This window comes from Eleutherodactylus coqui, chromosome 10 (genome assembly GCF_035609145.1).
Source record: "Eleutherodactylus coqui strain aEleCoq1 chromosome 10, aEleCoq1.hap1, whole genome shotgun sequence".
In the NCBI taxonomy this organism is placed as follows: Eukaryota; Metazoa; Chordata; class Amphibia; order Anura; family Eleutherodactylidae; genus Eleutherodactylus; species Eleutherodactylus coqui.
The window spans coordinates 95,641,578-95,667,300 of NC_089846.1; the positions used below are offsets into that span (position 1 = coordinate 95,641,578).

Sequence of the window (25,723 nt, forward strand, 5' to 3'; positions counted from 1 at the left end):
AGCTGCAAAATGATTGGTAGGGGCCAACCTGAGGATTCACCTGCTCCCCTTGGGGGCAGTCTGAGCCCGATTCTACAGGTAGGGGGTGTGCTATACCTGTATGTTGGTACATGCAGAGCTGAGGATTGTACTATGGACCTCACACCCAACCCTTACACCCTCCACAGTCCGTACACCCCACATTCCGCTGTTCTCACATATCCTGTTGTCACTTGTAAAATAAAGACACAACATAATCGGGTTTCATAGGGTGATTTTAATAAATAGTTTGGGGGTACATTGTCAGGGAGGGGGGTTCACTGCTGACATTCTACACTACTAGCGTCTGTGCTGGGTACATGACACCGCCTGCGCTCTGCCTTTTACACTCGGCACTGTGGGGGGAATGGGCGGAGTTCCAGGAGCCCTGAACACTGTAGTAATTTAGGACCGCTACCCTCATCATTGCATGACATTGAGAAGGTGCCAGGTGCCCGCAGGTTATGATCCAGCCATCTCCCCGAGGAAGGAAGGAGCTGACAAGAACATTATCGTGCAGATTCCCAGAAGAAATATTTACAGCGGCTCCGAGGCGGCACATTACTGTAGTCGATGACACATCGCAGCGATGAGGAGGGTGCGGTGCAACAGTATCCAGTGTGGGGTGTACATCCTGCCGGGGATTGTAAAGTGTAGCAGTAACATTTGTCAGATTTAGATAGTGCCAAGGGGACTTGTTGCAGTGATGTTGACGGTGCAGTGCAGCAGTATCAGGTGCGGTTTAGATAGTGAAGGGAACTGGTTGCAGTTATGATTAGGGTGCAGTTTATTTTATAGGTTTTAGATGGTGCCGAGGACTGGTTGCAATGATGAGGGTGCAATGTGACAGTATTGGGTGTAGTGGGGTTTAGATGGTGCCAGGAACTGGGTGCAGGGATGAGGATGGTGCAGTGCAGTAGTATCGGGTCGGGTATAGTTTAGATGGTGCCGAGAACTGGTTGCAGTATTGATGATGAGAGTGGAATATAACAGTTTTGGGTGTAGTAGGGTTTAGATGGTGCCGAGAACTGGTTGCAGGGATGATGATGCTACAGTGCAGTAGTGTTGGGTGGGGTATGGTTTAGATGGTGCCAGGAACTGGTTGCAGTAATGATGATGAGGGTGGAATGCAACAATATTGGGTATAATATGGTTTAGATGGTACCGGTAACAGGGATGACTATGCTACAGTGCAGTAGTATCGGGTGGGGTATGGTTTCGATGGTGCCAGGAACTGGTTGCAGTAATGATGATGGTGCAGTGTAACAATATCGGGTGGCGTGGAATTTAGATGGTGGCAGGGAATTTGACGCAATGATGATGAGGGTGCAGTGCAGCAGTATTGGTGAAGTGGGGTTCAGATGGCGCTGAGGACTAGCTGCAGTGGTAACAAGGGTGCACTGCACCAGTACTTGGCGTGGAGTTAAGTGGGTCCACTAGACTAGATGCAGTGATGATAGTGGTACATACAGTAGTATTGGGTTTTGATTCAGGTGGTTCCATGGGACCGACTCTAGTTATGATGAGGGTGCAGTATAGTTTATGGGGTTTAGATGTGGCGGTGGGCCTTGTCGCAGGGATTAAGAATATGCAATGCAGTAGTATTGGGTGTGGAGTTAGGTGGTTCCAGCGATGATGATGCAGTGCAGCAGTATTGGGTGTGATGTCTCGATGGTGCAGAGGACAGTTTGCAGTGATGTTGACGTTGCAGTGCAGCAGTATCGGGTGGTGGGGAGTCTAGATGGTGCCAGAAGCTGGTAGCAATTATGATGAGGTTGCAGTATAATTTATGGGATTTAGATGTTGCTGGGGGTCTTGTTGCAGGGATTATGTTGGTGAGGTATCATCGGGTGAGTTTTTCACTGCTGGGTTTTGCAAGTGGGGGCACAACACTGGGTGTCATGAAGAGTGATAGGCTATAAAGTTAGGCAGCAACCAAAGGACTCCTCCCCCCCCTCCCGTCTTGAAAAAGTCCAGGAATCTGGGTGACCTGCACATATATATTATATACATATACACAGACCCTCTCAGATGACTAGTAAACCTATGCGTGAGAGCGGCAGCGCAAGGGGAGGGGCTTCTGATTCATCAGGAGGTGAGGGAGCTTTATAAGATACACACCTGGAGGAAGCAGACTCGCTAATACATGGGGTGTACGTCATGACAGAGCACGGGGCCTGTGATGTGTCAGGGCATCATGGAAAACTCATTAACATAGCACATATGTTGGGGGAGGAGCTAATATAATGTCCATTTTCAGAGATGGGGGAATAATTTCAGGACATGAGCCAGTCAGGAAGGACACGGTTAATATCGGAAGGTGTGAGATCCAGCATCTTATTTCGTCCTCGCTGCGCAGAACCCCAAGTAAAAATTAACGCCCCTCCCCCTGTGATGTCACGGCTCTCACAGTACACAAGTGGGCATGGCACATCCAAAAGGGGCGTCTTATGGGTGGAGTGGACGTGATCCTCCCTTTTCTACCACAGCTCCTCAGACGAATCCCTATAGGTGTGGCAATCCAGACCAGGAGGCGTCCATCTTAAAAGGCACAGCATCCCAACGGTAAAGGAGGGTGTGGCTGCCCAAGACTAGGCATGGTGGACCCCCGATGGGGCTTGTTCCAGCTTTAAAAAGCTACAGCAGCATCCTAATGGATTTCCACAGAACGTATATATCCCCTTCTTAAAGTCCCAGCGTCCCAACGGTGACAAGTGGGCGGAGCTTGCCTGGTAAGGGCCGAGGTCTTCCCACTGGGTAAGATTCACTGGGAGCAGTCAAGGGGGCTGGCGATTTCAAGGGGGGGCGCCGGGTGGATTTCGTCACATCCCCGGGAGGTCCGAGCAGGCCGGAGTGGGTCGACGCTTTATACCAAGGTATATAGCTACTGCAGAAAGAAAGAGAGAGAGAGAGAGAAGTGAGAGGAAGGAAGTAAAGAGGATTGTGAAATGTCTTCCCCACCAGTAACAATGGATAAGACCCAACTGCCAACTCTGCTTAATGGTGGAGGCCGACACTCATCTCCTGACTATACACAAGATATAATAAAGGACACAGCACTGACCTTGTGACCTCAGGTCTCCGGACTCTCTCAGATTCGTCTGTGACCCTGAAAATAATAGGCAACTGTTAGCATGAAGGTGAAGCATGAGATGCCCAAAGAATTATGTGAATGATCTTTTCTCTCACATGCCGGCCCATATATACTCCTGTGGGATAATGTTCTCAGGACTAGCATATGGGCATTGCCAAGGTGACTGTAGGAGCCCCACTGGACAGCAGATATTTAGTAGAGGTCAGGGTACAATAAACTCACCGAGAGGTCCGCACAATAATGAGGAGTGCTATCTTATATACACCATCATCCGCCACACCTGACCAGTCACTACACAGCCATCATCCATGGCACCTGACTGGTCTACACACCATGACCATCCACGGGACCTGTATGATCACTACACCATCATCATTCACCACACCTGACTGGTCTACATATTATCATCCACTGCACCCGACTGGTCTACAGACCTCAGCCTGCGCCACACAAGACTGGTAACAGCACCATCATCTACCAGACTTGACCAATCTACTCACCACCATCATTATCAATCACACACCACCACACTGCTCTACATATTATCCTGCACCACAACTGACTGGTCGCTACATCATTGTCATCCACAATACTTGACCGGTCTACACACCGTCATCATCCGCCGCACCCGACTGATCTACATATTGTCATCCACCACACCTCACTGTTCTACACCCTGTCATCATCCACCACACCCGAATGGTCTACATGTCATCATCCATTGCACCTGACTGGCCATAACACCATCATTATCTAACAGACCTGACCGATCTACACATCATCATTATCCACCAAGTCTGACCGGTCTACATATCGTCATCCACCACACCTAAATCGGTCTACATACCATCATCTATTATTTTATGGCCATGAAACATTTTTTTTTCCATTTCTGAACAAATGTAAGATTTCTAAAGAATTATCAACACCAACTGGCACGTGTGAAAAAGTAATTGTCCCCTAAGTTATAGTGACGATCACAAGAGACATCACCCACATTGATATCCATGTTGGTGAAAATCACTACTAACCAAGGAGAAACCAACAATCTCGACTCGTATTCACCAAAACCTCCCTAATCAACAATCAAAGCCCAGTGACAGTGTGGAGAGGTGGCGTTCGTGTGATGACACGGGAGGTGGGGTCAAAATGATGCAGGCAGGTGATGATGCGGAGACGCAGTAGTGGTGGCACTGTAATGACATAGGAAAGTGATGGAACAATGATAGTGAAGGAGGTGAGATAGTAGGAGGAGGTGTGAGATGAGTAGAGCTGCTAGAGGAGAGATGGTCCAGGAAAATAGTGGAAGTGAAAGTGTGATGATGCAGGGAGGTATGATTTGTGGAGAGGTGGTGCACATTTAAAGGTACAAGAAAGTGGTGGACCCGTGCTAGTGAGATGAGGTGGCGATGGCATGGCGCAGGAAAGTGAAAGAGGTGGCGATGGCACGGCGCAGGAAAGTGGAAGAGGTGGCGATGGCACGGCGCAGGAAAGTGGAAGAGGTGGCGATGGCACGGCGCAGGAAAGTGGAAGAGGTGGCGATGGCACGGCGCAGGAAAGTGGAAGAGGTGGCGATGGCACGGCGCAGGAAAGTGGAAGAGGTGGCGATGGCACGGCGCAGGAAAGTGGAAGAGGTGGCGATGGCACGGCGCAGGAAAGTGGAAGAGGTGGCGATGGCACGGCGCAGGAAAGTGGAAGAGGTGGCGATGGCACGGCGCAGGAAAGTGGAAGAGGTGGCGATGGCACGGCGCAGGAAAGTGGAAGAGGTGGCGATGGCACGGCGCAGGAAAGTGGAAGAGGTGGCGATGGCATGGCGAAGGAAAGTGGAAGAGGTGGCAATGGGATGGCACAGGAAAGTGGAAGAGGTGGCGATGGGATGGTGCAGAGATGCTTTGCTGCTTCAGGACCTGCATAACTTCTAATATCCATGGAGACAGAGAATGACACTTATCGACTAACCATCTTATGAGCAACGCAAACAGAGGGAGAGCAGCACAAAAACAAATCATCCAAATTATTAAAATAAAGATTGGAAATCACAAAGTGTGCCGAATACGAAAAATAGAAGAAATCAGGAAACAAGACCCAAAGACTGGACATCACTAATACTGGTGAGTACCTAACTAGAGCACTCATCGGAAGCCCAGACATCACTAATACCAGACCAGAAAACTAACGATAAGATCGTCCATCACTAATACTAGTGCCTGGAGCACTGACCTCAAGACCAGACATCAGAAATACCAGATCAGAGTACTAACCACAAGACTGGACATCACTAAGACCAGCAAGTACCAGACTGAAGCACTGACCCCAAGACTGGACATCAGTATCAGCTGGCCATCCCCTTTGTGTTTGCAGATAAATGGTCGCAGGTCTGTTCCTTGCCTCTCACAGGGTCATAGTGGACTGGTGATGTCCTTGCAGTGCAACCCATACGTAGGGCTCCGACCACATGCAGCCTCTTCCCTAGCTCTCTGAATACTAGGCATAGAGCAAAAGTCCTCACACCCACCCCAACACCCAGTTATACAAAGCTGTCTGATGTCCAAATTGCTGAGAGTTCTAGTGATCCTTTCCAGACAGCTGCAGGACAACGGCGCCCAAACAGAAGACTCGCCCCACGGATGCCGTTTATTAGGAGGACAGAAAGAGACACTTACTGATCTTGCTGTCCTGAGGAAGAGACACTCCAGACACACAGCGGTGAGACGCCTGTCTCTTAGAGGGGTCAAGAGCGACCCTGGAGAGGAAGCCAGAGAGAGAAAGGGGAGAAAGACGGGAAAGAGGGGAGAAAAAACGTGAGAAGACGGGAAAGAAGGAAGGCAGAAAGGGGAGCAATAAGCACTACAGTCCCTGCATCACCCACCTGCAGATACAGAGCACCCAGTGCAACTGGTTGCAGTGTGTACAAGCAAAGTTTACACACCCTGGGTAGAATCTGCACCATTTTTGGAAGATATGAGTGATCCCGAGAACAGAAATCACAGAATGACCTGATCACAGGATTACACCCCCCGAATATAAGGAAGGTGTGATGATATATGCACAGGATGAGATAGCACTTAAGGAGTTGTGCCAAGAGCTGAACACCTGTTCATATGGCCTATTAGGGCATATGAACCTCATAAAGGAGGGGTCCACCACTCGGTATTCCCTGCTATGAACCAGAACGGAGAGTCAGTAAGACTGGACCTTGTGTTGGCATTACAGATCATTAATGTGAACAGCCATCCTATAATACTATATTTCTCTGATATGTGTAGCTAGCTGCACCTTCTCCACCATAATCAGCCAACTCAGGGCGGGAGAAGTGGGGGGGAGGGGGTGGTTCACAAATTTCTGGTCTGCAGGGTGACTGATTTAAAGGCTACATTGTAATTGCTGGGACTGCTGGCTACTAAGAATGGTCCCGGATAACACTCCCATCGTGCTGTGCCCTCAAAGCTGGATGAGCATTACTACACTGTCACATCACCCATTTGGTCAGATCCGGGAGTCTCCTAGGCTCCTCCATATTGTCACTTACCTGCGGGTCAGTTTGGAGGTCAGCTTACTGAACAGGTTGGAGGTGGCTCGGGATCGGCTCTGGTTTAGCCCCTCTTGAGGATGCGTGGGAGAACTGGGAGGTGGATTCTGACCCCGCCGATCTCGGACATGGCCGCCATGAAAAGTGCTGCGGACATTGGATCCTCGGGAGAGGCAGCTCCGCTCTGCAATGCTCTGCGTTGAGGGAGACGGTGCAGGTGGGCGAGAGGGTGTGGAGCTGAGTGAGGAGAGGGAAAGAGAAAGGGGTGGTCAGAAGGAGCTGTGCCATCTGCTCCGGTTCTGCCAGTCCGCTACCTACCTGTTCTCCTTTCCATTATGGAGCAGGGAATGGCGCTCTGAAGCGTGGCGATCTGTGCAAACATACGTGTTCCTGCGGCCCATCACACCCGGAGGAGTGTTCATCTGCCATAGAGAGAGAAATCAACATACAGTGCAACCCTAGAGGCTAAGAACCTTCTCACAGTTGAGGACTTGTTACAGTGTAACCAGGCAAGGCATTCCTCTCTAACCTGGATTATGCACTGATACATTGTAGAAAACCATCACAAGCACCATGCCTCAATGAGAGTGAATGCCATTTTCTCGTGATACTTCCTCTTTAAGGAGAAGACCAACTCAGTTCCATGCATGAGTACTGGTTACTGGGGTGCAGATCTCATACCCAGAGGTGACTGGGTCCTTCTCTGACACCAATGGGTACCAGCGCAACATGGGGTAACAGCCCCACATCTGACTTCCCTCCTCCATCAGTCATAATAATAAGAAAACAGTCAGCTGCTTACCGTTGTGGGCGGGGCCTCTTTGCGTGACTCTGGAATTTCCGACTTGTTCGGGTTGTGAGCATGGCTAACCATAGGGCTGGAGGGAGGGGGAGGCCTGCTACCCCCACCCACAGATCCACTACCCCTCCTGGGGGCAAGACGCTCCCCAACTGTACCATCATCAACCGCCCCAGGAGGACTGCGCTTGGCTTGAGAGGGAGTGGGTGCAGGACCACCTGTGGAGAAGAAATTACATTATCACAGGAAACACTCCTCCCACCAAACATGGCATATGTCATCTGTCATCATCCTGTGTGCCCAACTGTCAGCGTGTCATCCTGTCCCCCAAGTGTCATTATCTTATACCCCCTAGTGTCAGCATGTCTTTATCCTGTCCTCCACAAGTCAGCGTGTCATTGTCCTGTACATGAGTGTCATTCCCATGGGGTCACAAGTGTCAGGTGTCCCAGGTTTATGGATCTTGGTGGGGTACTCACAGAAGTCGCTATGCCTCCTCTGCCTCTGATACCCTCGCTGGTTCTTACTATGGGTTGATGACGACTTGGTGGCACCATTGGTGACATCTGAGGTGACTCGACTCCGAGAAAGGGAGAGTGTGCTGTCTGAGCGAGACTCCCCGCCTTCATTCTGTGGGACACAGAAAGGGACAGGTCAGCCTCATCTCACCTGGGATTGGCAGGTAACGACAACATGGTGCCTGCATCTGGTCTCACCTCAGCTTTCCGTCCCAGCAGCAGGTAAGTGGCCATAACTTCGTTGTACTTATTAGAGTTTAATGCATCTTTAATCTCCTCCCTGGAGTATCCCATCTCCAGCATGACCTCTGAGGAAGACAAGAGACATGCTGAAAGTTTCCTCCGACTTTCATGAAAGGTTCTTGACACTTCTAGACCCTAGAGACTATTTCTCTGTCAGGCAATCCAACCTAAGTGCCCACCCACACAAGGACCTGTGGCTCAGGGTTCTGGGGGTCTTCACTCATGGGCAGAAATAACAGAGAGCACCTTATATCCCCATCAAGTATTTGAAGCAATGATGACATCACTACGCCGACACTGACCAGTTCTGTGGTCGGAACAAGAACAAAAGATAATGGGAGGACTGTTTCGGCACCATCATGCTCCTGGACAGATTATAAGTGGACAAGGACAGTATCGGGGTGCTTTGGCCCTCACCAATGCGTTTAGGATCAGCATGATCTTCCTCTGGCTCCTTGTATGGCTTCAGATCATCGCTATCAAACCCAATATTCATCCATTTATCATTCATGATTTGCTAAGAAAAAAAAAAAGCATTAAAAAAGTCAGAACATTGAGATTTCAACAAGGACAGGATTGTGGTGAGAGGCGGCATTTGAATGGTCACCTCTAGGGTGCAGCGCTTGGTGGGGTTCAGCACCAGAAACCTGCGTAGGACGCTCTCACAGTCTGTGCTCATGTAGAACGGGACTCTGTATTTACCACGAAGGACGCGTTCCCTCAGCTCCTGCAAAGAAAAGGATGAAAGAAATGACAGTCCCATCAACGTTCTAGGAGACCAACAAGCAGCATGCCAAGAGCCGCCCTCCATGGAGACAGATGAGCTGCGTGCCAAGAAGCGCTCCCATAGAGATTGATGAGCAGCATGCTAAAAGACACCCCCTGCAGAGACCGCTGAGATGCATGCCAAGAGCCACCCCCATAGAAATCGAGGAGCAGCGTGCTAAGACCTGCCCCCATAAAGACTGATGAGATGTGTGCCAACAACCGCCCTCATAGTGATTAACAAGCATGCCAAAAGCTGCCTCCCAGAGAGACCCTCGAACTGCTTGCTAAGACCCACCCTCTGTGTAGACCAATGAGCATCTTGCAAAGATTCGCCCCCACTGGGTCTAATGAGCAGTGTGCCAAGAGCTGCTCCATGGAGACCAATGAACAGTGTGCCAAGAGCTGCCCCAACGGAAACTGAAGAGCAATATGCCATTAGCCACACCCATAGAGATTGACAAGCAGCATGCCAAGAGCCGCCCCTGCAGACACTAACAATGTGCCAACAGCATCGGCCTTACGGAGCCCAACAAGCAGCGTCCAAGAGCCGTCCAAGGAAAGCGGCGAGCGGCATGCCAGGGACCACACCCCAAGAGATAAGATGCTACTGAGACACTAGAGTCTCCCAGGGATGATGTGCCCTTACCTTGAGGTTCTGTCCATCAAATGGCAGGGACCCACTGACCAGCGTGTACAGGATCACTCCCAAGCTCCATACATCCACCTCAGGACCATTGTACCTCTTGCCCTGGAATAATTCAGGTGCGGCATAGGGGGGGCTACCACAGAACGTGTCCAGTTTTCCCCCAGGAGTAAATTCATTACTGAACCCAAAGTCTGCAATCTTAATATTGGCCTCGGCATCGAGCAGGAGGTTCTCAGCCTAAAAGAACAAGTGGGATGGGACCAGAGGGGCATAGTACAACAGAATGGAGGCAGTCAGCGGTGGAACGGACTGGAAAACCTTCTCACCTTGAGATCCCGGTGGACAATGTTCTTCTGGTGACAGTAGTGGACGGCGGATACAATCTGCAGGAAAAAGGAACACATGGTCACCATTACTAGTTAGGCTGAGATTAGTTATAGAAGCCACCACCAGACTCCCAGATGACACTGCAGCCCGGGCAGAGCAATGCCACATGAGCGCTATGGAAGTCAGTGCTGTAGCTTGCAATAACTTCATTAGCTCCAGGACTAGCAGATGTACTACATGGTCTACGGTCATTTGAGCGGCTGGCATGTAACACTAAAGGTCCTTCTACATGGAATGATCGTCTTTCAAAAAAAAAAAAAGTTAAAGTGAATGATCGCGTGATTAATGATAAATCGTTTGCTTTTCATTCATTGTTCATTTTATGCAGGCACTAATCGTTTGGTTTAAATAGAGATAATTTAGTCATGGTCATTCATTTGCACAGTGAACATGAATGACTGAGCGATTTCTCTTTTGAACGAGCCAACGATGGATCTGCCCGAGCGAACTCCGACATCGTTCGCTCGTTCAAACGAAAAATCATTTGGTGTAAACAGACCCCAAGTGCCACTGTATGGAAAACATATGGACGAGGCTGAGCGCAGGGAGCTCTAGAAGCCTCACCCACAACTGTCAGCTGATTGCTGGGGTATGGGTCTCTGAAGAAGGGACTGTCTGCAGGATTATGGGGGTGGTAGTTCTATCTATGGTGGCGTGCAGCACATTACAGCTCCTCCATACTATAGCAACAGTAAGACACAAGCGAGGAAGAGGAAATTATGCTACGCACACCTGGGGGGGATGGGGGCTGGGGGGCATCCAGGAGTGAAGCCACTGTGCCAGAGATGGAAGCAATCCCAATGTGGACAAAGGGTACGAGATGAAGCGCCCTCCACGTTTCAAAATTCAGCCCTTACCCCACACTTAAGTGTTCACCTAGAGGCACGGAGCTATACTAAAAGGGGAGGAAAGTAGACAGGTGTCACAGGGTCTGGTTGGGCGTGACTTGGAAGGACCAGGGAAGAGGGAAATTTGCTTGAATTGCTTTGCTTCAGTAATTGTGGGTGTGACACCATATATGCGCCTCCCGGCCCCATAAATCGCAGTCATAAGGCACTTTTAACAAGACCCCAAAAATAAATGGCAAATAACAAAAAAAACGGACAGGAAACGCCCTTAAAGAAATCATCTTATGAAGACAACCTCTTTCGATGTCCTGACGGATAATGCAACAGGGGGAGAGCCTGTTCTGGACCCCCTATATAAACCAGAGTTAAGAGCTGCTCACAAGCAAACAGGTATTACTATTGAAATTACGTGGACCGCCACTCACATAAATAGCCACCATAGCAGCAATTTCCCTTGGAAAAATCAGCTATTTGCTGGAGGCGTGAGAAGCGGCACAGCGGTCATAAGCGGCTTCGATCTGAATACGGGCTGGTTCTATAAGATAAGACTTTAAACTTTCTTCTTTTACTGAAACCCCCAATCAAAATAAGCACAAGAGCTCAATATAGGCTGGTATACGAAGGATTCAAAGTGCCAATTTCACTCATTGCTGGAGAGGAGCGGCAGAACGCCACCAATGGCATCAGATGTGTGGAGTCTGAGCAAATGTCACATGAAGGAGACATATATACTGACATGCCAAAAGTCATGGGACAAGAACTAATATTGTGTAGGGTCCCCTCTAGCCCGAAATGCAGGAACTTGACATGGCATCATTTCCACAAGTGGACAGAAGACACTTATAGGTGCAGGATCTCAGGGGTGAATCGACCTCTCCACCACATCCCATAAATGCCCGATTTGGCTCATGGCGGGTGAAGGTTCAGGACGCACCATTTCTAGGAGCTATCCAGAATGCTCCTCCAACCAATTCCTAGGCAACTTGGACCTGATGACATGGTGCTTTATCCTGCTGGAAAATCCCATCATTGTGGGGTACACAAAGTCCATGAAGGGCTGCAAAATGGTCACCAAGCAGTGAAACGTACTGGGCATCGGTCCATGATGTGTCTAGGCAGACGAGTGAACCCAACCCATGCCATGTCATGAGAAAGCACCCAATACCAGTATGGAGTCACAACCAGCCTAAACAACGCCTTGTTGACAATTGGGGTCCGTGGCTTCATGGGGTCTGCGCCATATTAGCAGCCATTGTGGGTGGTAATGCCTTCTATGATGTATCCACGGTGCACATGACACTGTGGATCGAGGAATGTTAATTGCCCGCACAACATAGGAAATGGAACACCCCATCCGTCTGGTGCCAACTATTATGCCTCGTTCCGATAATTCATGTTGCCTCGCCATGAGCGCTGGCCCGTGTTCAATTTCACTCACAAGATAACACCTCACACCTTTATACAGGTATAGTGGTTCCCAAGCCGTACCTGGAGATAACGCCACTTCATCATCAATTTACATATAGCTATCCCAGGACTTCTGGCACATCAGTGTAAACATAGGTGATGAGAGGCGGCATCATACAGAATCAGGGGAAGGGGGGGTTGGGGCACCTGCTTACCTGACGAAATTTGGCACGCGCTTCCTTCTCCTTCATCCGACCGTGAGATACCAGGTAATCAAACACTTCACCTGTGGGAAGAGGAACACAATTACACAATGGATAAGGAGGGGAGGGAGTGTGTGTGTGTGTGTGTGTGTGTGTGTGTGTGGGGGGGGGGGGGGGGGGCGGAGAGGGGGGGGGAGGAGATGAACAAAAGGACGAGGAGGGCAGAGGCTCCATACCTCCACTGGCGTACTCCATGACCAGGTAGAGAGTCTTCTCTGTCTCAATCACCTCAAAGAGCTTCACTATAAAGAGATGGGAGAATAAGCAGCAGCAATAAGAGGGGGCTGAAGGCCATGCCTCATCAGCTCCTTCACTCACCAATGTTCGGGTGGTTCAGGCCCTTCATGATTCGAACTTCACGGAAAAGCTGTAAGGACACAAGCGATAGAGAGAAGGGCAATTACACAGAAAGCAGATATATGACCTAATATAAAAAGACCGGACTGTACACACATGATCTCTCACAATATAAGTCATCTGACCCAACATAAATGTTCTCATAAGCAACCACACCCTACATACTCGGTCTCTCATAACAATCGGCGACAACAGCAGAGCACACAGGGCTATACAGGCAAGCGGTTGTCACCCTTGTTTGTTATGTAACAGCTTGGACACCCGGCTGGTATGATATTACTCAGAAACTAATGGGTGCTGCTAGCGTTAGACAAGATACAGAAGATGGGAGTGACATCACACATCATACAAGAGGCAGCAATGACATCATGATTCAGACACAATGACATCACACAAGATGTGGCAGTGGTATCAGTGACAACATCCATCAGACAAGAGATGGCAATGTGATTACACATCAAGCAAAGATAGCAGTGACATCAGACATGATACAGGAGATGCAGTGACATTACGTATCATACAAGAGACAGTAGTGTCATCATATGACACAGTAGCAGGAAGTGACATCACCCATCATAGAAGAAACAGCAATGACATCAGACAGGATACTGGGGAGACATCTCGATACAGGTGAGAAGTCTTATGGGGAACTGGAGTTGTCAGAGTTTCCTTTAAAAACGGTTTTAGGCCAAATTATACAAAAAAGAAAGAATTCACAAGTAATCACCGGGCCCCAAGAAAAAGCTGCAGCCTAACGCAGGCGAGAATCCTTGCGACCCCCCACGACCACCCCCAATGATGACCAGTCCTGGAGCCGAACCCCCACCATCTCCATGGATGACCGGTCCTGGAGCCGACCCCAAGGGCGACCCGATTCCTGGAGCCGACCCCCAAGGGTGACCCGATTCCTGGAGCCGACCCTGTAGTTATCTCCAGCAGCGTCACGAAAACAGCGGCAGAACGCATGTGTAGCTGCTACTCCACTCTTTCTTGGATGAAATTGAGCCCCTCTACTCAGCATCAGTGGGGGTCCCAGCAGTTGTATAGAGGGTAATCTGATTCTTGGGAGAACCTCTTTAATCTTGAGGAGCTTTGAAAGTAAGCCTGGACTCAGCTTGGTCTTTACCAGGTTCCTCATTGGTCAGCATGCTGTCATGTGACTGTATTCATGAGCAAATAATTCCAACAGTTTTCAATATCAATTTGGAGTCAGTCTATAATTGGTCCATGTATGATCACATGACCTCCTTTTAAAGATAGCAATCCCTGGAGTAAATTCTATGAATGAGGTTTTGTAATCTCATCATTGGCTGTGGCAATTTATACATTAACAGTTAATATTTTTCCTATTATTTTACTATTTAACATTTCCATTTGTACTATCGGCGATGTTCTATAGATGCGAGCGTCATAAGGACTGTTCAGTGTCATATTTTTTCATGGGCGTAGCTAAAATTTCATGGACCCTGGTGCAAAACTTCAGCTTGTCCAGCCCCTCCTGCTGCAGCTGGTTTATAACTTTCAGCTACATGGCTGGGTCTCATAAGTGACCGATTGATGCAGCACGGCGTTCCTAGGATCTTAAAAGATCAGGGGCACAAAGTCCAAGAAACAAGTTCCTACAACTGAGCAAAAAAAACAACACACACACACACACGCGCACGCACGCACACACAGGATCTCTCTCTCCCCCCCCCCCCCCCCCATGCTGCTCGGGCGAGTACACAGTTACTCGATAAGACCGCTACTCGATCGAGTAGCAGCCTTAAACGAGCATGCTCGCTCATCTCTATGCCCCACAGTAATAGTACCTCTGCTGTGCCCCCACACACAGTATTATCCCCTTTATACCCCCACAAGATGACTGCTGCGTCTTCTGTGCTCTTTCACAGTACAAATTGTCCATCAGTAGTAGTACTGTTCTTTGTGCCCCCTATACTAATAATCCCCCACATACAAGCATCACCTCTAGAGTCTTTTTATGAACCTATCTCTACAGATGCAACGCCAACGGGCTCTGTGGGCCTTATGTGGCCATCCCGCTGCTATGTGATGAGTACATGACACGGAGCATAATGTATGAGAAATATCACCCAACCAGTCCCACAGGAGAAGGTCTGGGCTGTGGGTTCCTCAGAGTTAATTTGTACCGAGTTCCTGATGGTTAATTCTAAATTATATTTAATTTTAAGGGGCTGAAAGGGTCACTTCGCCTAGTGATGTAACATAATATGACAGGACTCGCATGTTATGAGGTCCAGCAGACTCCTCTGATCGCTGCAGCAGAGCACAAGACCTTGACCTAAATATCCTCTTGGAGTAAAATCCCGGATGGTGCCCCAGATAGTTACAACTGGTGTTCAATAAAGCACATGGTGTCCGAGGCTGAAAAGAGACGCACAAAGAAAACAGTCCACAAATCTCTAGAGAACAGAGAGATGGAACGGGTCTTCCAGCCCCCAGTATACCACCTACCTGCCCCATCTACACCACCAACCAACCTCCGTCACTTACAGTACTGTGCAAAAGTTTTAGGCAGGTGTAGAAAAAAATGCTGCGCAGTAGGAATGCTTTCAAAAAAATATAAGAGTTAATAGTTTAATTTTTGTCAAATAACAAAATACATTTCTTTTTTGTTTAGTCACTTTGTAATCATATCAGTATTTGGTGTGACGCCCTTCACCTTCACAGCAGCATCAGTTCTTCTAGGGACACTTGCACAAAGTTTTTGAAGGAACTCCGCAAAAAAGGTTGTTCCAGACATCTTTGGGAACTAACCACAAATCTTCTGTAGATGTCGGCTCGCTCCAATCCTTCTCTTCAAGCAATCCCAGACAGACTGAATAATGTGAGATCACTGGGGACATATCATCACCTCATTGAATCTTGAATGGCCGTGATTAATCGAGCGCCGGCTCTCATTGGCTGATGTGGCGCTCGATTAACCAATCAGAGCATTAGCTTGCTGGAGGCGGGGTAGTCAGGCCCCGCTACCAGGAAGAACTGCTCTGTTGGCGTGCAGGAGTACATGGAAGCCCACAGCAGCGACTGACACCAGCGCGAGGGACACGAACGCTGGCTGCTGAGTATTATTATTTATTCATTTTTTGGGGGGGTGGGGGGTCGGGGAGGGGTTACATGTAGTGTAGATAGGGCTTATTTTCAGGGCAGGACTTATATTACAAGCCCCCACTCAAGGAAAATCAGGGTGGGGCTTATTATCGGGGAAACATGGCTGATAGTTCTTAATAACATTGTCTGAAATTTTGGGGTCACAGTCCTGCTGCAGAGTAAATTTGGAGCCAATCAAATTCCTCCCAGATGGTATTGCATGATGGGTAAAGTATCTGCCTGTACATTTTCAGCATTAAGCACACCATTAAACCTCACCAAATCCACAACTCAATTTGCTGAAATGCAACCCTAAACTTGTAAGGAGCCTCCACCATTTTTCACTGCTACCTGCAAACATTCATTACTGTACCGCTCTCCACCATGTTTCACTGCTACCTGCAGGCACTCCTTACTGTACCGCTCTCCACCACGTTTCACTGCTACCTGCAGACACTCATTATTGTACCGCTCTCCAGCCCTTCACTAAACAAACTGCCTTCTCTTGCAGCCAAATATTTCATACTGTGACCCCCTGAGCACCTGCTGCCATTTATTTCTGCCTCCCCCAGTTCTTATATTTTCATAGCCTATTTTCTACGTTAGCTTTTTGGGCACAATTCTTTGGCCTGACAACTTCTGGCCAGACTTCTCAGAACGGTAGATGGGTATACCTGGGTCCCACTGGTTTCTGCCAGTTCTGAGCTGATGGCACTGCTGGACATCTTCCAATTTTGAAAGAGAAGCAAGCATGAAGTGTCTTTCATCTGCTGCACTAGGTTTCCATGGCCAACCACCACATCTACACTCCTCAACGTTACTAATTTGTGCCTTTTCAAAGATCTTAAGCAGCACATCCTGAAACCTCGGTCTGCTTTGTGATCTTTGCCTGGGCGAGACCTTACTGATACCGTATAGCTATCTTGTGCCTTGTTGCTGTGCTCAGTGCATCGTGTCTGACCCATGATATGAAACTGTCTTCCACAGCCTCACATCTGTGACAGAGTTTGGCTGTTCCTCACCCAATTTTAAGCCTCCTACACAGCCGTTTGTGCTTCATTTAATGACTGTATTTAATCCTACATATACCAGATGGGTGACAATGATCACCTTTTCTATAATTGTTTAATCATACACCTGACTATAATCCTACAAAACCCTTGACTGTGTACAAGTTTACCCAGAGGAACTGATGCTGGTGTGAAGGTAAAGGTCACTTACCCCAGATATTGATAGGATTTCTCCTTTATTCACTTTGCATTCTGTTATTTGACAAAAATAAACTATTGGGCCTCCCGTCCACGGGCGATATTTCACTGCCTTACCCGCAGCGATAATCTGCACGTTGGTAACGTAATGAACGCTTTCTATAGGACAACTATGGAAAGCGCAGCCCAATGTACACGAGCGGGAAAAGAAAAAAAAAAGCTGCCATTTCCAAAAAAAAAAAAAATTATTGCAGCGTGTTGCAATTTTACATGATGAACCTATCATTACTGATAAGTCACCGCAATTTTCCAGGATGAACCTAGCATTCTCCCACGGCAGCTCTCGCAGCTACGCCCGTGGACAGTCAGCCTAACACTTCTATTTTTGAAAGCATTCTTTCTTTGTACCTTTTTACACACCTGCCTAAAGCTTTTGCATAATATTGTACCTTCCCCATCTATGCAACCAACACCTCCACATCTACACCACCAAGCAACCTCCATCACTTACCTGTCCCTAGCTCCACAACCAACCTCCAACAATCACCTATCTACCATCTACGCAACAAGCCAGACGCCATCATCTACCTGCAAGTAGTAAAGTTTGGAAGACGTTGTTCACTAGCAGAGAAATGTAGCGGTTGCTGATGAGGACTAGCGGGACATAACTGTGGCAGCAGTAGTCGACACTCTGATTCATATAGTGGTCGGAGTGCGGATTTCGTGATCCCTGGACCACCGGTCATGTATCTTGTCACCTTGCTGGTAAATCACACCATTTACATGGAAGGCGATCAACTCAAGTGTTGTGCTCAGAGTCAACAAAAAGTCCAAGCATAACACAGGCTGGAGCTGGAAGTAGGCAGAGGTGTAGGCTAGACCCTCTCAGCATTAGCTCTGCTCTATGGGATATCTGTGTCAGCCCCATTTACAAGAGTAGAACAGATTGTGGATGGAGTCTTCTCTCAGACATTCCCGCTGGACAGTGATGGGACGGGCTGATCCCATGCACCAGTCCTACTAATTTGAGGACCCCTGATGCCACAAGTGAATAACATTATGTGCCAGCATGCAAGGGCCTCGAGAGCCACATCCTGGTGGGGGACTCTGCTCTTCAGTATACTTGTTCTTTAAAGGTAAAGCTACTTGGGGTCAATGCTAGACCAACAAATACTGCTGGAAAAGAAAAAAGCTCTGCAAGGAAGGATCGCATACTGCATCTATGGATCAGGCGCATCCCGTGAGGCACCTACAGGCTGCTATGGATCAGGCGCATCCCGTGAGGCACCTACAGGCTGCTATGGATCAGGCGCATCCCGTGAGGCACCTACAGGCTGCTATGGATCAGGCGCATCCCGTGAGGCACCTACAGGCTGCTATGGATCAGGCGCATCCCGTGAGGCACCTACAGGCTGCTATGGATCAGGCGCATCCCGTGAGGCACCTACAGGCTGCTATGGATCAGGCGCATCCCGTGAGGCACCTACAGGCTGCTATGGATCAGGCGCATCCCGTGAGGCACCTACAGGCTGCTATGGATCAGGCGCATCCCGTGAGGCACCTACAGGCTGCTATGGATCAGGCGCATCCCGTGAGGCACCTACAGGCTGCTATGGATCAGGCGCATCCCGTGAGGCACCTACAGGCTGCTATGGATCAGGCGCATCCCGTGAGGCACCTACAGGCTGCTATGGATCAGGCGCATCCCGTGAGGCACCTACAGGCTTCTATGGATCAGGCGCATCCCGTGAGGCACCTACAGGCTTCTATGGATCAGGCGCATCCCGTGAGGCACCTACAGGCTTCTATGGATCAGGCGCATCCCGTGAGGCACCTACAGGCTTCTATGGATCAGGCGCATCCCGTGAGGCACCTACAGGCTTCTATGGATCAGGCGCATCCCGTGAGGCACCTACAGGCTTCTATGGATCAGGCGCATCCCGTGAGGCACCTACAGGCTTCTATGGATCAGGCGCATCCCGTGAGGCACCTTCAGGCCTCTATGGATCAGGCGCATCCCGTGAGGCACCTTCAGGCCTCTATGGATCAGGCGTATCCCGTGAGGCACCTTCAGGCTTCTATGGGGCAAGCGTATCGTGTACAGCACCTATACAGAAGGCGTATCCCATACAGCAGCTATAGGCTTCTATGGAGCAGGCGTATCCCATACAGTATTTATAGGTTTGTATGAGACAGACATATCCTGTACAGTATCTGTTTGCTTCTATGCGGTAGATGTATTCTGCATAATATCTATAGTACCTTGCAAAAGTGTTCAAAAATTATTCACCCCCTTGTTTTTTTTCCCTGTTTTGCTGCAGTGTTTCGTGGAATTATAGCAGATTTTTGGGGGGTGCACCATCTGATTTACACAACACATAGTCCACTTTGAAGGTGAATAATATTTTGTACTGACACAATTTTAATGTGTGTAAGTATTCACCCCTGTAGTCAATACTTTGTGGAGCCCTCTTTTCTCTTTGGGTCCCTATTAGTACATATAATAGGGGATTTTTGCTTATTCCTGAAGGCAAAATTACTAAAAACTGCTTCCGGTTAGACAATTGTGTTGTGGCCAATTTCAAATCAGGTCACAGATTCTCAGTTCGATTGCGGCCATTCCAAGACATTTCCATGTTCCCCTTATTCCCTCCAGTGAAGCTTTAGCCTTATGCTTAGGGTCCCCATCTTGCTGGTAGGTGATCCACCGTTCCAGTCTCACATGTCTGGCACATCACGCAGGTTCCCTCCAGAATCGCCTTATACTTACTGTCAGCCATCTTTCCTTCTCTCCTGACCAGTTCTCCATCCCCCCATGATGCCAATGATATTTTGGGATGTATATGGGTGATCAAGATAAGTCATGGGCACCTCACTTCAGCTGCAATAAATACAAGAAAACTCTTGAAAGTTGGTTCAGAGGCGAAAATAAAGCCATGAAGTTTGCAATACCAAGAATTTGGTGGGAGACAACTGATCCTTCCACCAACTGCTATTTCTGCATGGTAGACCCCTTCAAACGTCGAAGTGGAAAAAAATGCAGTTTCTGCGACGTGTCCAAACATTCCTTCGTCTATGACCCCGGTACCACATTGGTCTGATCTTCCCATAGCATGCATATGTGTTCAGAAAACATCCGCTCAGACAGTGAATATGTAACTGATCCTTTCCGTGCCGGCGAAGATGATGGAAGACCATACTACCCAAACTAGAAGGATGGCAATAATTTGGCAAGAGATCTTAGTCTTACAAAAGCTAAAGCAGAAATTCTGACATCCAGGTTGAAACAGTGGAACTTGCTGGATGAAAGCGTGCAAGTTACACGTCAAAGAAAACTTCATCAAATGTTTTCTACCTTCTTCGCTCTTCAAGATGGACCTTGTTACTGCCAAGACATGACAAGTCTATTCAGTCAAATTGGGATAACTTGTAACGCACAGGATTGGTGCCTTTTCATCAACAGTTCTTCCAAGAGCCTGAATGCAGTTCTGCTCCACAATGGAAATCATCTTCCATCCATACAGTAGTGTCACATTCCTGTTGCAAGTTCTGAAGTACGATCGGTATGGATGGGAGGTAATTGGAGACTTCAAGATGGTTGTTTTTCTAATGGGTCTTCAAGGTGGTTTCACAAAGTTTCCTTGCTAGCTTTGTCTTTGGGGTAGCAGAGCCAAAACTGACCACTACCATCGATGAGACTGGCCTGAACATATTGACTTCACTGTCGGACCAAACGATGTCAAGTGGAAACCCCTAGTAGATCCTAAGATGATTCTGGTGCCACCTCTTCACATAAAACTCAGGCTTATGAAACAGTTTGTCACAACTCTAGATAAAGAATCTACAGCAATGAAACATCCACTATAACTTCTTCCTGAAGCCAACTGAGGTCAAGGTAAAAGCTGGCTACTGTGTGGGACTACAAATCAAGCGCATCATAGAATGTCCAACATTTCCTGACCTGCTCAGAGAAGTACAGAAAGCAGCTGGGAACAGTTTTGCTGCCGTGGTTCAGGGGTTCTTGGGAAATCACAAAGCAGACAACTATGTGGAGTTGGTGGAAACAACAGTGAAGTAATACCCCGCTATGGGCTGCAGGATGTCGCTCAGGGCTCATATCCTGGATTCTCATCTACATACATTCAAGCAGAACATGGGAGCATTCTCCGAGGAGCAAGGAGAAAGGTTCCACCACAATATGCAGCAGTTTGAGCGTCGCTATCACGGACAATACAACGAGAATACAATGCGCGACTACATCTGGGGGTACGTACGTGAAAGTGACCAAGTACACAATCGTCAATCGAAAAGAGCCAGACATTTTCATTAATTTTGAGCTGTATGGACATACTCAGCATTGTATAATGACTTTGGCTCATGATTGTAATTTATTTACTCACTCTGTATGTCCTTGGAACATTCAAAATCATATATTTTTAATTATTGATGTCCTGACGACAAAAGCAACCTTTTTTTTTTTTTTTTTTTAAACAATGAAAGTTATTTTCCATTATATTTTACAATTAGCTACCAGGAAGAAATAAACTTTTCTTGGACAAAAAAAAAAAATCGCGTTGCCTAGTGGAATACACTGCAGTAGTTCTGTACTGCAATGTATTTTCTGTATTGGTAGTGATCACAGACCATGGCAGAGGACTGACGACATCACAGAGGGCGCGCCCTCCCTATTGCAGCGGAAGGCCTACTGTCAGTCACAGCCAGCTCTGAGCCCATGCCATCCATAGGGCGTAAATTTAAGCCCATTTGCAGGAACTGCTTCCCGCCCAAGGCATACATTTATCCCCTGCAGCGCGGAGGGGTTAAAGGGGTATTCCCTTCTAAGTATTCCATGGCGGAGATGGGAAACACCCACAATTTCTCGACAGCCTCGCCAGGTGGTACGGAAACAGCCAAGGAGGCAGCCTTATACTTCCTCTATAACTCCCACTGAAGTGAATGCGAGCTGCATAAACAGCATAGTACACCGCCTCATTTACGAATCCTTCCGCCTTCTCATAGTCCCGGTTGGTGTCTTTCTTGCCCGGTCGGTGAGTTTTGGTCGCTCCTTCTCCCTCCATATTGGGATAATGGTGATCTGTGGGAGGTCCGTGATCTATACTTCACAACTTTGTGTCTGACCTATTTGTTCCTTTATCTTTATGTTACAGAATGGTGTATTTATACTGACATCACATGACAAATCATGTGACACTTTGACTATGCACTTTAGGGGTGTCCTAGACAGAAAAGTGGGTAAATACATATACACGCACTAATTTTCAGATTTTTTTCGGCATTTTCTTCTGCCTCTGTAACAATATGGACGATGTTGTCAGCACATTACGTAATATCTAAGGTACTAACAACACAGCCATATTTTGCCTATGTTTTATTTACAGGATATGGAAGGGTTTCCCAGCCTGACCGCAGGTCTCCTGACCCGAACTCAGAACATCATAGGATTGTATACTCAGAGTTGGGGGGTCAGATGACCCACGGTCAGGCTGGGACACACTTCTGTGTTCCGTACGTAAAACAGAGGCAAAATATGCCTGTGTGGTTAGCCTCTGAATCAAAATCCATTTTAATTCCAGGTTGTAATGCAATAAAACAGGAAAAATACCAGAGGGGGGTGGGGAATACTTTTACAAGCATTATATAGGCTTCTATGAGGCAGATGTATCCTGTACAGTATCTATAGACTCCTATGAGGCACATGAATCCCATACAGTCTGTATCAACTATGAGGCAGACATATCCCATACAGTATCTGAAGGTCAAACGTGTCCCATACAGTCTCTACCGGCTGCTGTGGGGCACACGTGTCCCGTACAGTCTGTGTAGGCTATTATAAAGCAGACATAAGTTGTACAGTATCTATATACTTCTATGGGGCAGAAGTATCCCGTACTGTATCTATTGGGGAGATGTATCCTATACATGATCTATAGACTTCTATGGGGCAGAATATTCCGTACAGCATCTATATACTTCTATGGGCAGATGTATCCTGTATGGACTTCTATACTCTTTTCAGAATCACAAGAGTCGGTGTCCATTATAGGCATGAACATACGGGTGAGCGTCTCCACAGTATGTGTTCAGCTGCAGCAGTATACCACCAACAAAAGGTGGCAGTTTACCTTGTATCCTTCAACCATGGTCTGAACAGAGTCTTTTACCAGGCACCTCACCCACCTGGTCACTGGCACATAGACTACGTGAGAGAAAGCAGCAATAACCTGTACTGTGGTGCCCACCGCTGCAGAGATCAACCTCAGCACTGAGGGCAGAGACTCTCCGCCGCCTCTGCACCATCCCGAGATGCGTGGTGATGGCAGGGCTCCTTACCACAAGGCTCACACCATAATGGATAAGCTTGTACGATAAACAGGGTCTTTTTACATCGGCTATAAATTGGCCATAATGAGCGCCGATAGACGATACAGAAAATTGATTAAGCTCGTTTAAGGACCTTTTACACTAGGCAATTGCTAAGGATGAACTGCCACTGCATGCAGAAAATCGTTATAAGTACTGTCACATGACCTGCTGTCAGATCCCAGCACGAAGCGCGCCGCCATGCATCAATTCACCACAATGCTGTAATCAGCTGCTTTACTGCAACTCCCAACATGCTCTTCTGGATATAAACACCACAAGGGGTGGTCAGTATGTGATTCGTCAGTAGGCCCAGATGAATCTCCTCATCACCATCATTAAACACACTGAAGCACCTCATGGGCGGGGTCTGAGGAGGTGTCAAGAATAATAGCCAATCATAGCGCAGCCTTCATCCTCTAAACTGTGCTGGGCTCCAGTTGGTTAACAATGGACAACACTCTGCCTCTCTCTGCTCGTGATCGATGCCAGCGGCTAAGTTTTCCACAATCCTTCACTCTGTGTAGCGGCCCTTCTAGTATATTAACTCTACATGGCAGTGGGGGTGAGCGCCGCCCCTGTACCACAGATCCCCCCCAAACAGAACCGCAGAGCTCGAGCCCCTTACACTCCGAGAACACATGTCTCACCTTCTGGAGGCTGCTTGGGTTCAGCTGAGTTTTATCAATGATCTTTATAGCGACCTGAAAGCGAGAGGAAGAAGATGGAAGAACTGTGTTCACATGACGCACTAAACACGCATGTAGACAGCTGCACATGTCAGCATTCTCACCTCTCTTCCGGTCAGGACATGTCTCCCCAGCTTTACTTTAGCAAAGTTGCCCTTGCCAATGGTCCTCAGGAGCCTGTAGTTACCGACATGAGGCTCATCGGGGGCGGAGCTCCGGGACCGAGCTCCTGGAGGGCGGGCCGGCCAAGAGGAGGAGGAGGAAGAGGTGGTCGAGCCTTTCTCTGAGCGGGCAGAGCCAGTCTGGAAGAAATAAAGAAAGCAGAATGGGTTGTGTATCACTACGGATGAATGGAGGCGCTATAAATAAGATGCTGAATTAAAACTTCCGTTCACAAATTATTTTCTTCCGATCGCTCTAACAACGGCGCCAGCCCAAGCAAGATCCTTCTCCGCTGCTTATTAATTAACTCAGCCTCCCCCTCACAAAATGTTCATTGAATTGGCAAGTTCTGGTAAATAAGACCGCATACAATGGAGGCGCCGCCACTTTCGGTCCAGTGACACAACCCATAGCGATACGACAGCCTACTGACCAGGTGATGGCGAGGCCTCCATCGAGGTCCTTCTGGGCCTTCCTACGGCCCACGGAGCTGCTAGCGGGATATTTGTTATTTATATAACGCCAACCTATTCCACAACACTGTAATATGGTGCAATATATGTATATACACACCACCCCTTGTGAAACAAGCCCCCCGCCCTAATTAAAGAAACAGGCACCTATATCACCTGCATTAAAAAATACAGACTCACGTTCAGAAGCCCAAACATGAGCCAGACCAACCGGCAGCATCGATGGATCACTCCCACCGCACCGGCGCAAATGTGTCAAATAATCGTCAGGAGGAGAAGGTGCAGAGAAAAAGCACGACACCCGCAAATGTGACACCCCAGAAGCCAGGAGAGAACATGAATGAGCCGTTACCCCGGGGCGAGATCACTCACCGTGTCATTTATCCTCTCGCTGCCGGTGGAAGCACGAGACATGTTCAGGCCAGAAGAGACAGCTCCAGCCAGGGTCAATGAGACATCCTGCTCCCCTGTGGTGGTCTACCCAGCGCCCTCACAGCATTCCTCTGCACTCCAGTGGGGGCCGGGAGGAGGATGGAGGGGAGGATGAGCAGGATGGGGAGAAGGAGACGAGGATGGGGTGAGGATGAGCAGGATGGGGGTGAGGGTAAAACGAAGGAGGATGAGGAAGATGGGGGTGGCCTTCAATCAGCAGCAGGAAGCTCTCCCCATCATCCGCCGTCTCCCCGACTCTGGCCTTGCAGTCTCTTCCACTCTTTGTCAGGGGATGTCCCTGAGGCCTGAGCTCTCCCACCTGGACATTCAGTCCCTGGCTGTCTCTAGCTGTCTCTCCATCGTGCCCTGGCAGCTGTCTCTCTGGGCGGG

The 25,723-nt window shown here is 48.4% G+C and overlaps 1 protein-coding gene across 2 annotated transcripts; it reads right to left on the reverse strand.

Annotated features, from left to right (window-relative positions):
* Window positions 1-236: 236 nt before the first annotated feature.
* Window positions 237-25,723, reverse strand: MARK4 (microtubule affinity regulating kinase 4). Of its 2 annotated transcripts, XM_066581531.1 has the most exons (18): window positions 25,274-25,723; window positions 24,371-24,568; window positions 24,228-24,281; window positions 12,839-12,887; window positions 12,697-12,762; window positions 12,473-12,543; window positions 9,942-9,998; window positions 9,616-9,852; window positions 8,809-8,928; window positions 8,619-8,718; window positions 8,157-8,266; window positions 7,920-8,070; window positions 7,444-7,658; window positions 6,960-7,063; window positions 6,642-6,878; window positions 5,776-5,855; window positions 3,083-3,127; window positions 2,707-2,905 (listed from the first exon to the last, which is right to left on the reverse strand). In XM_066581531.1, exons 1-18 carry the CDS (start codon window positions 25,313-25,315, stop codon window positions 2,841-2,843), a joined length of 2,001 nt encoding a protein of 666 aa, XP_066437628.1. In that variant the 5' UTR covers window positions 25,316-25,723; the 3' UTR covers window positions 2,707-2,840. The 2 variants fall into 2 exon arrangements, with proteins under 2 accessions (XP_066437627.1, XP_066437628.1); XM_066581530.1 differs by lacking the exon at window positions 5,776-5,855 and having other exon boundaries at window positions 237-2,905.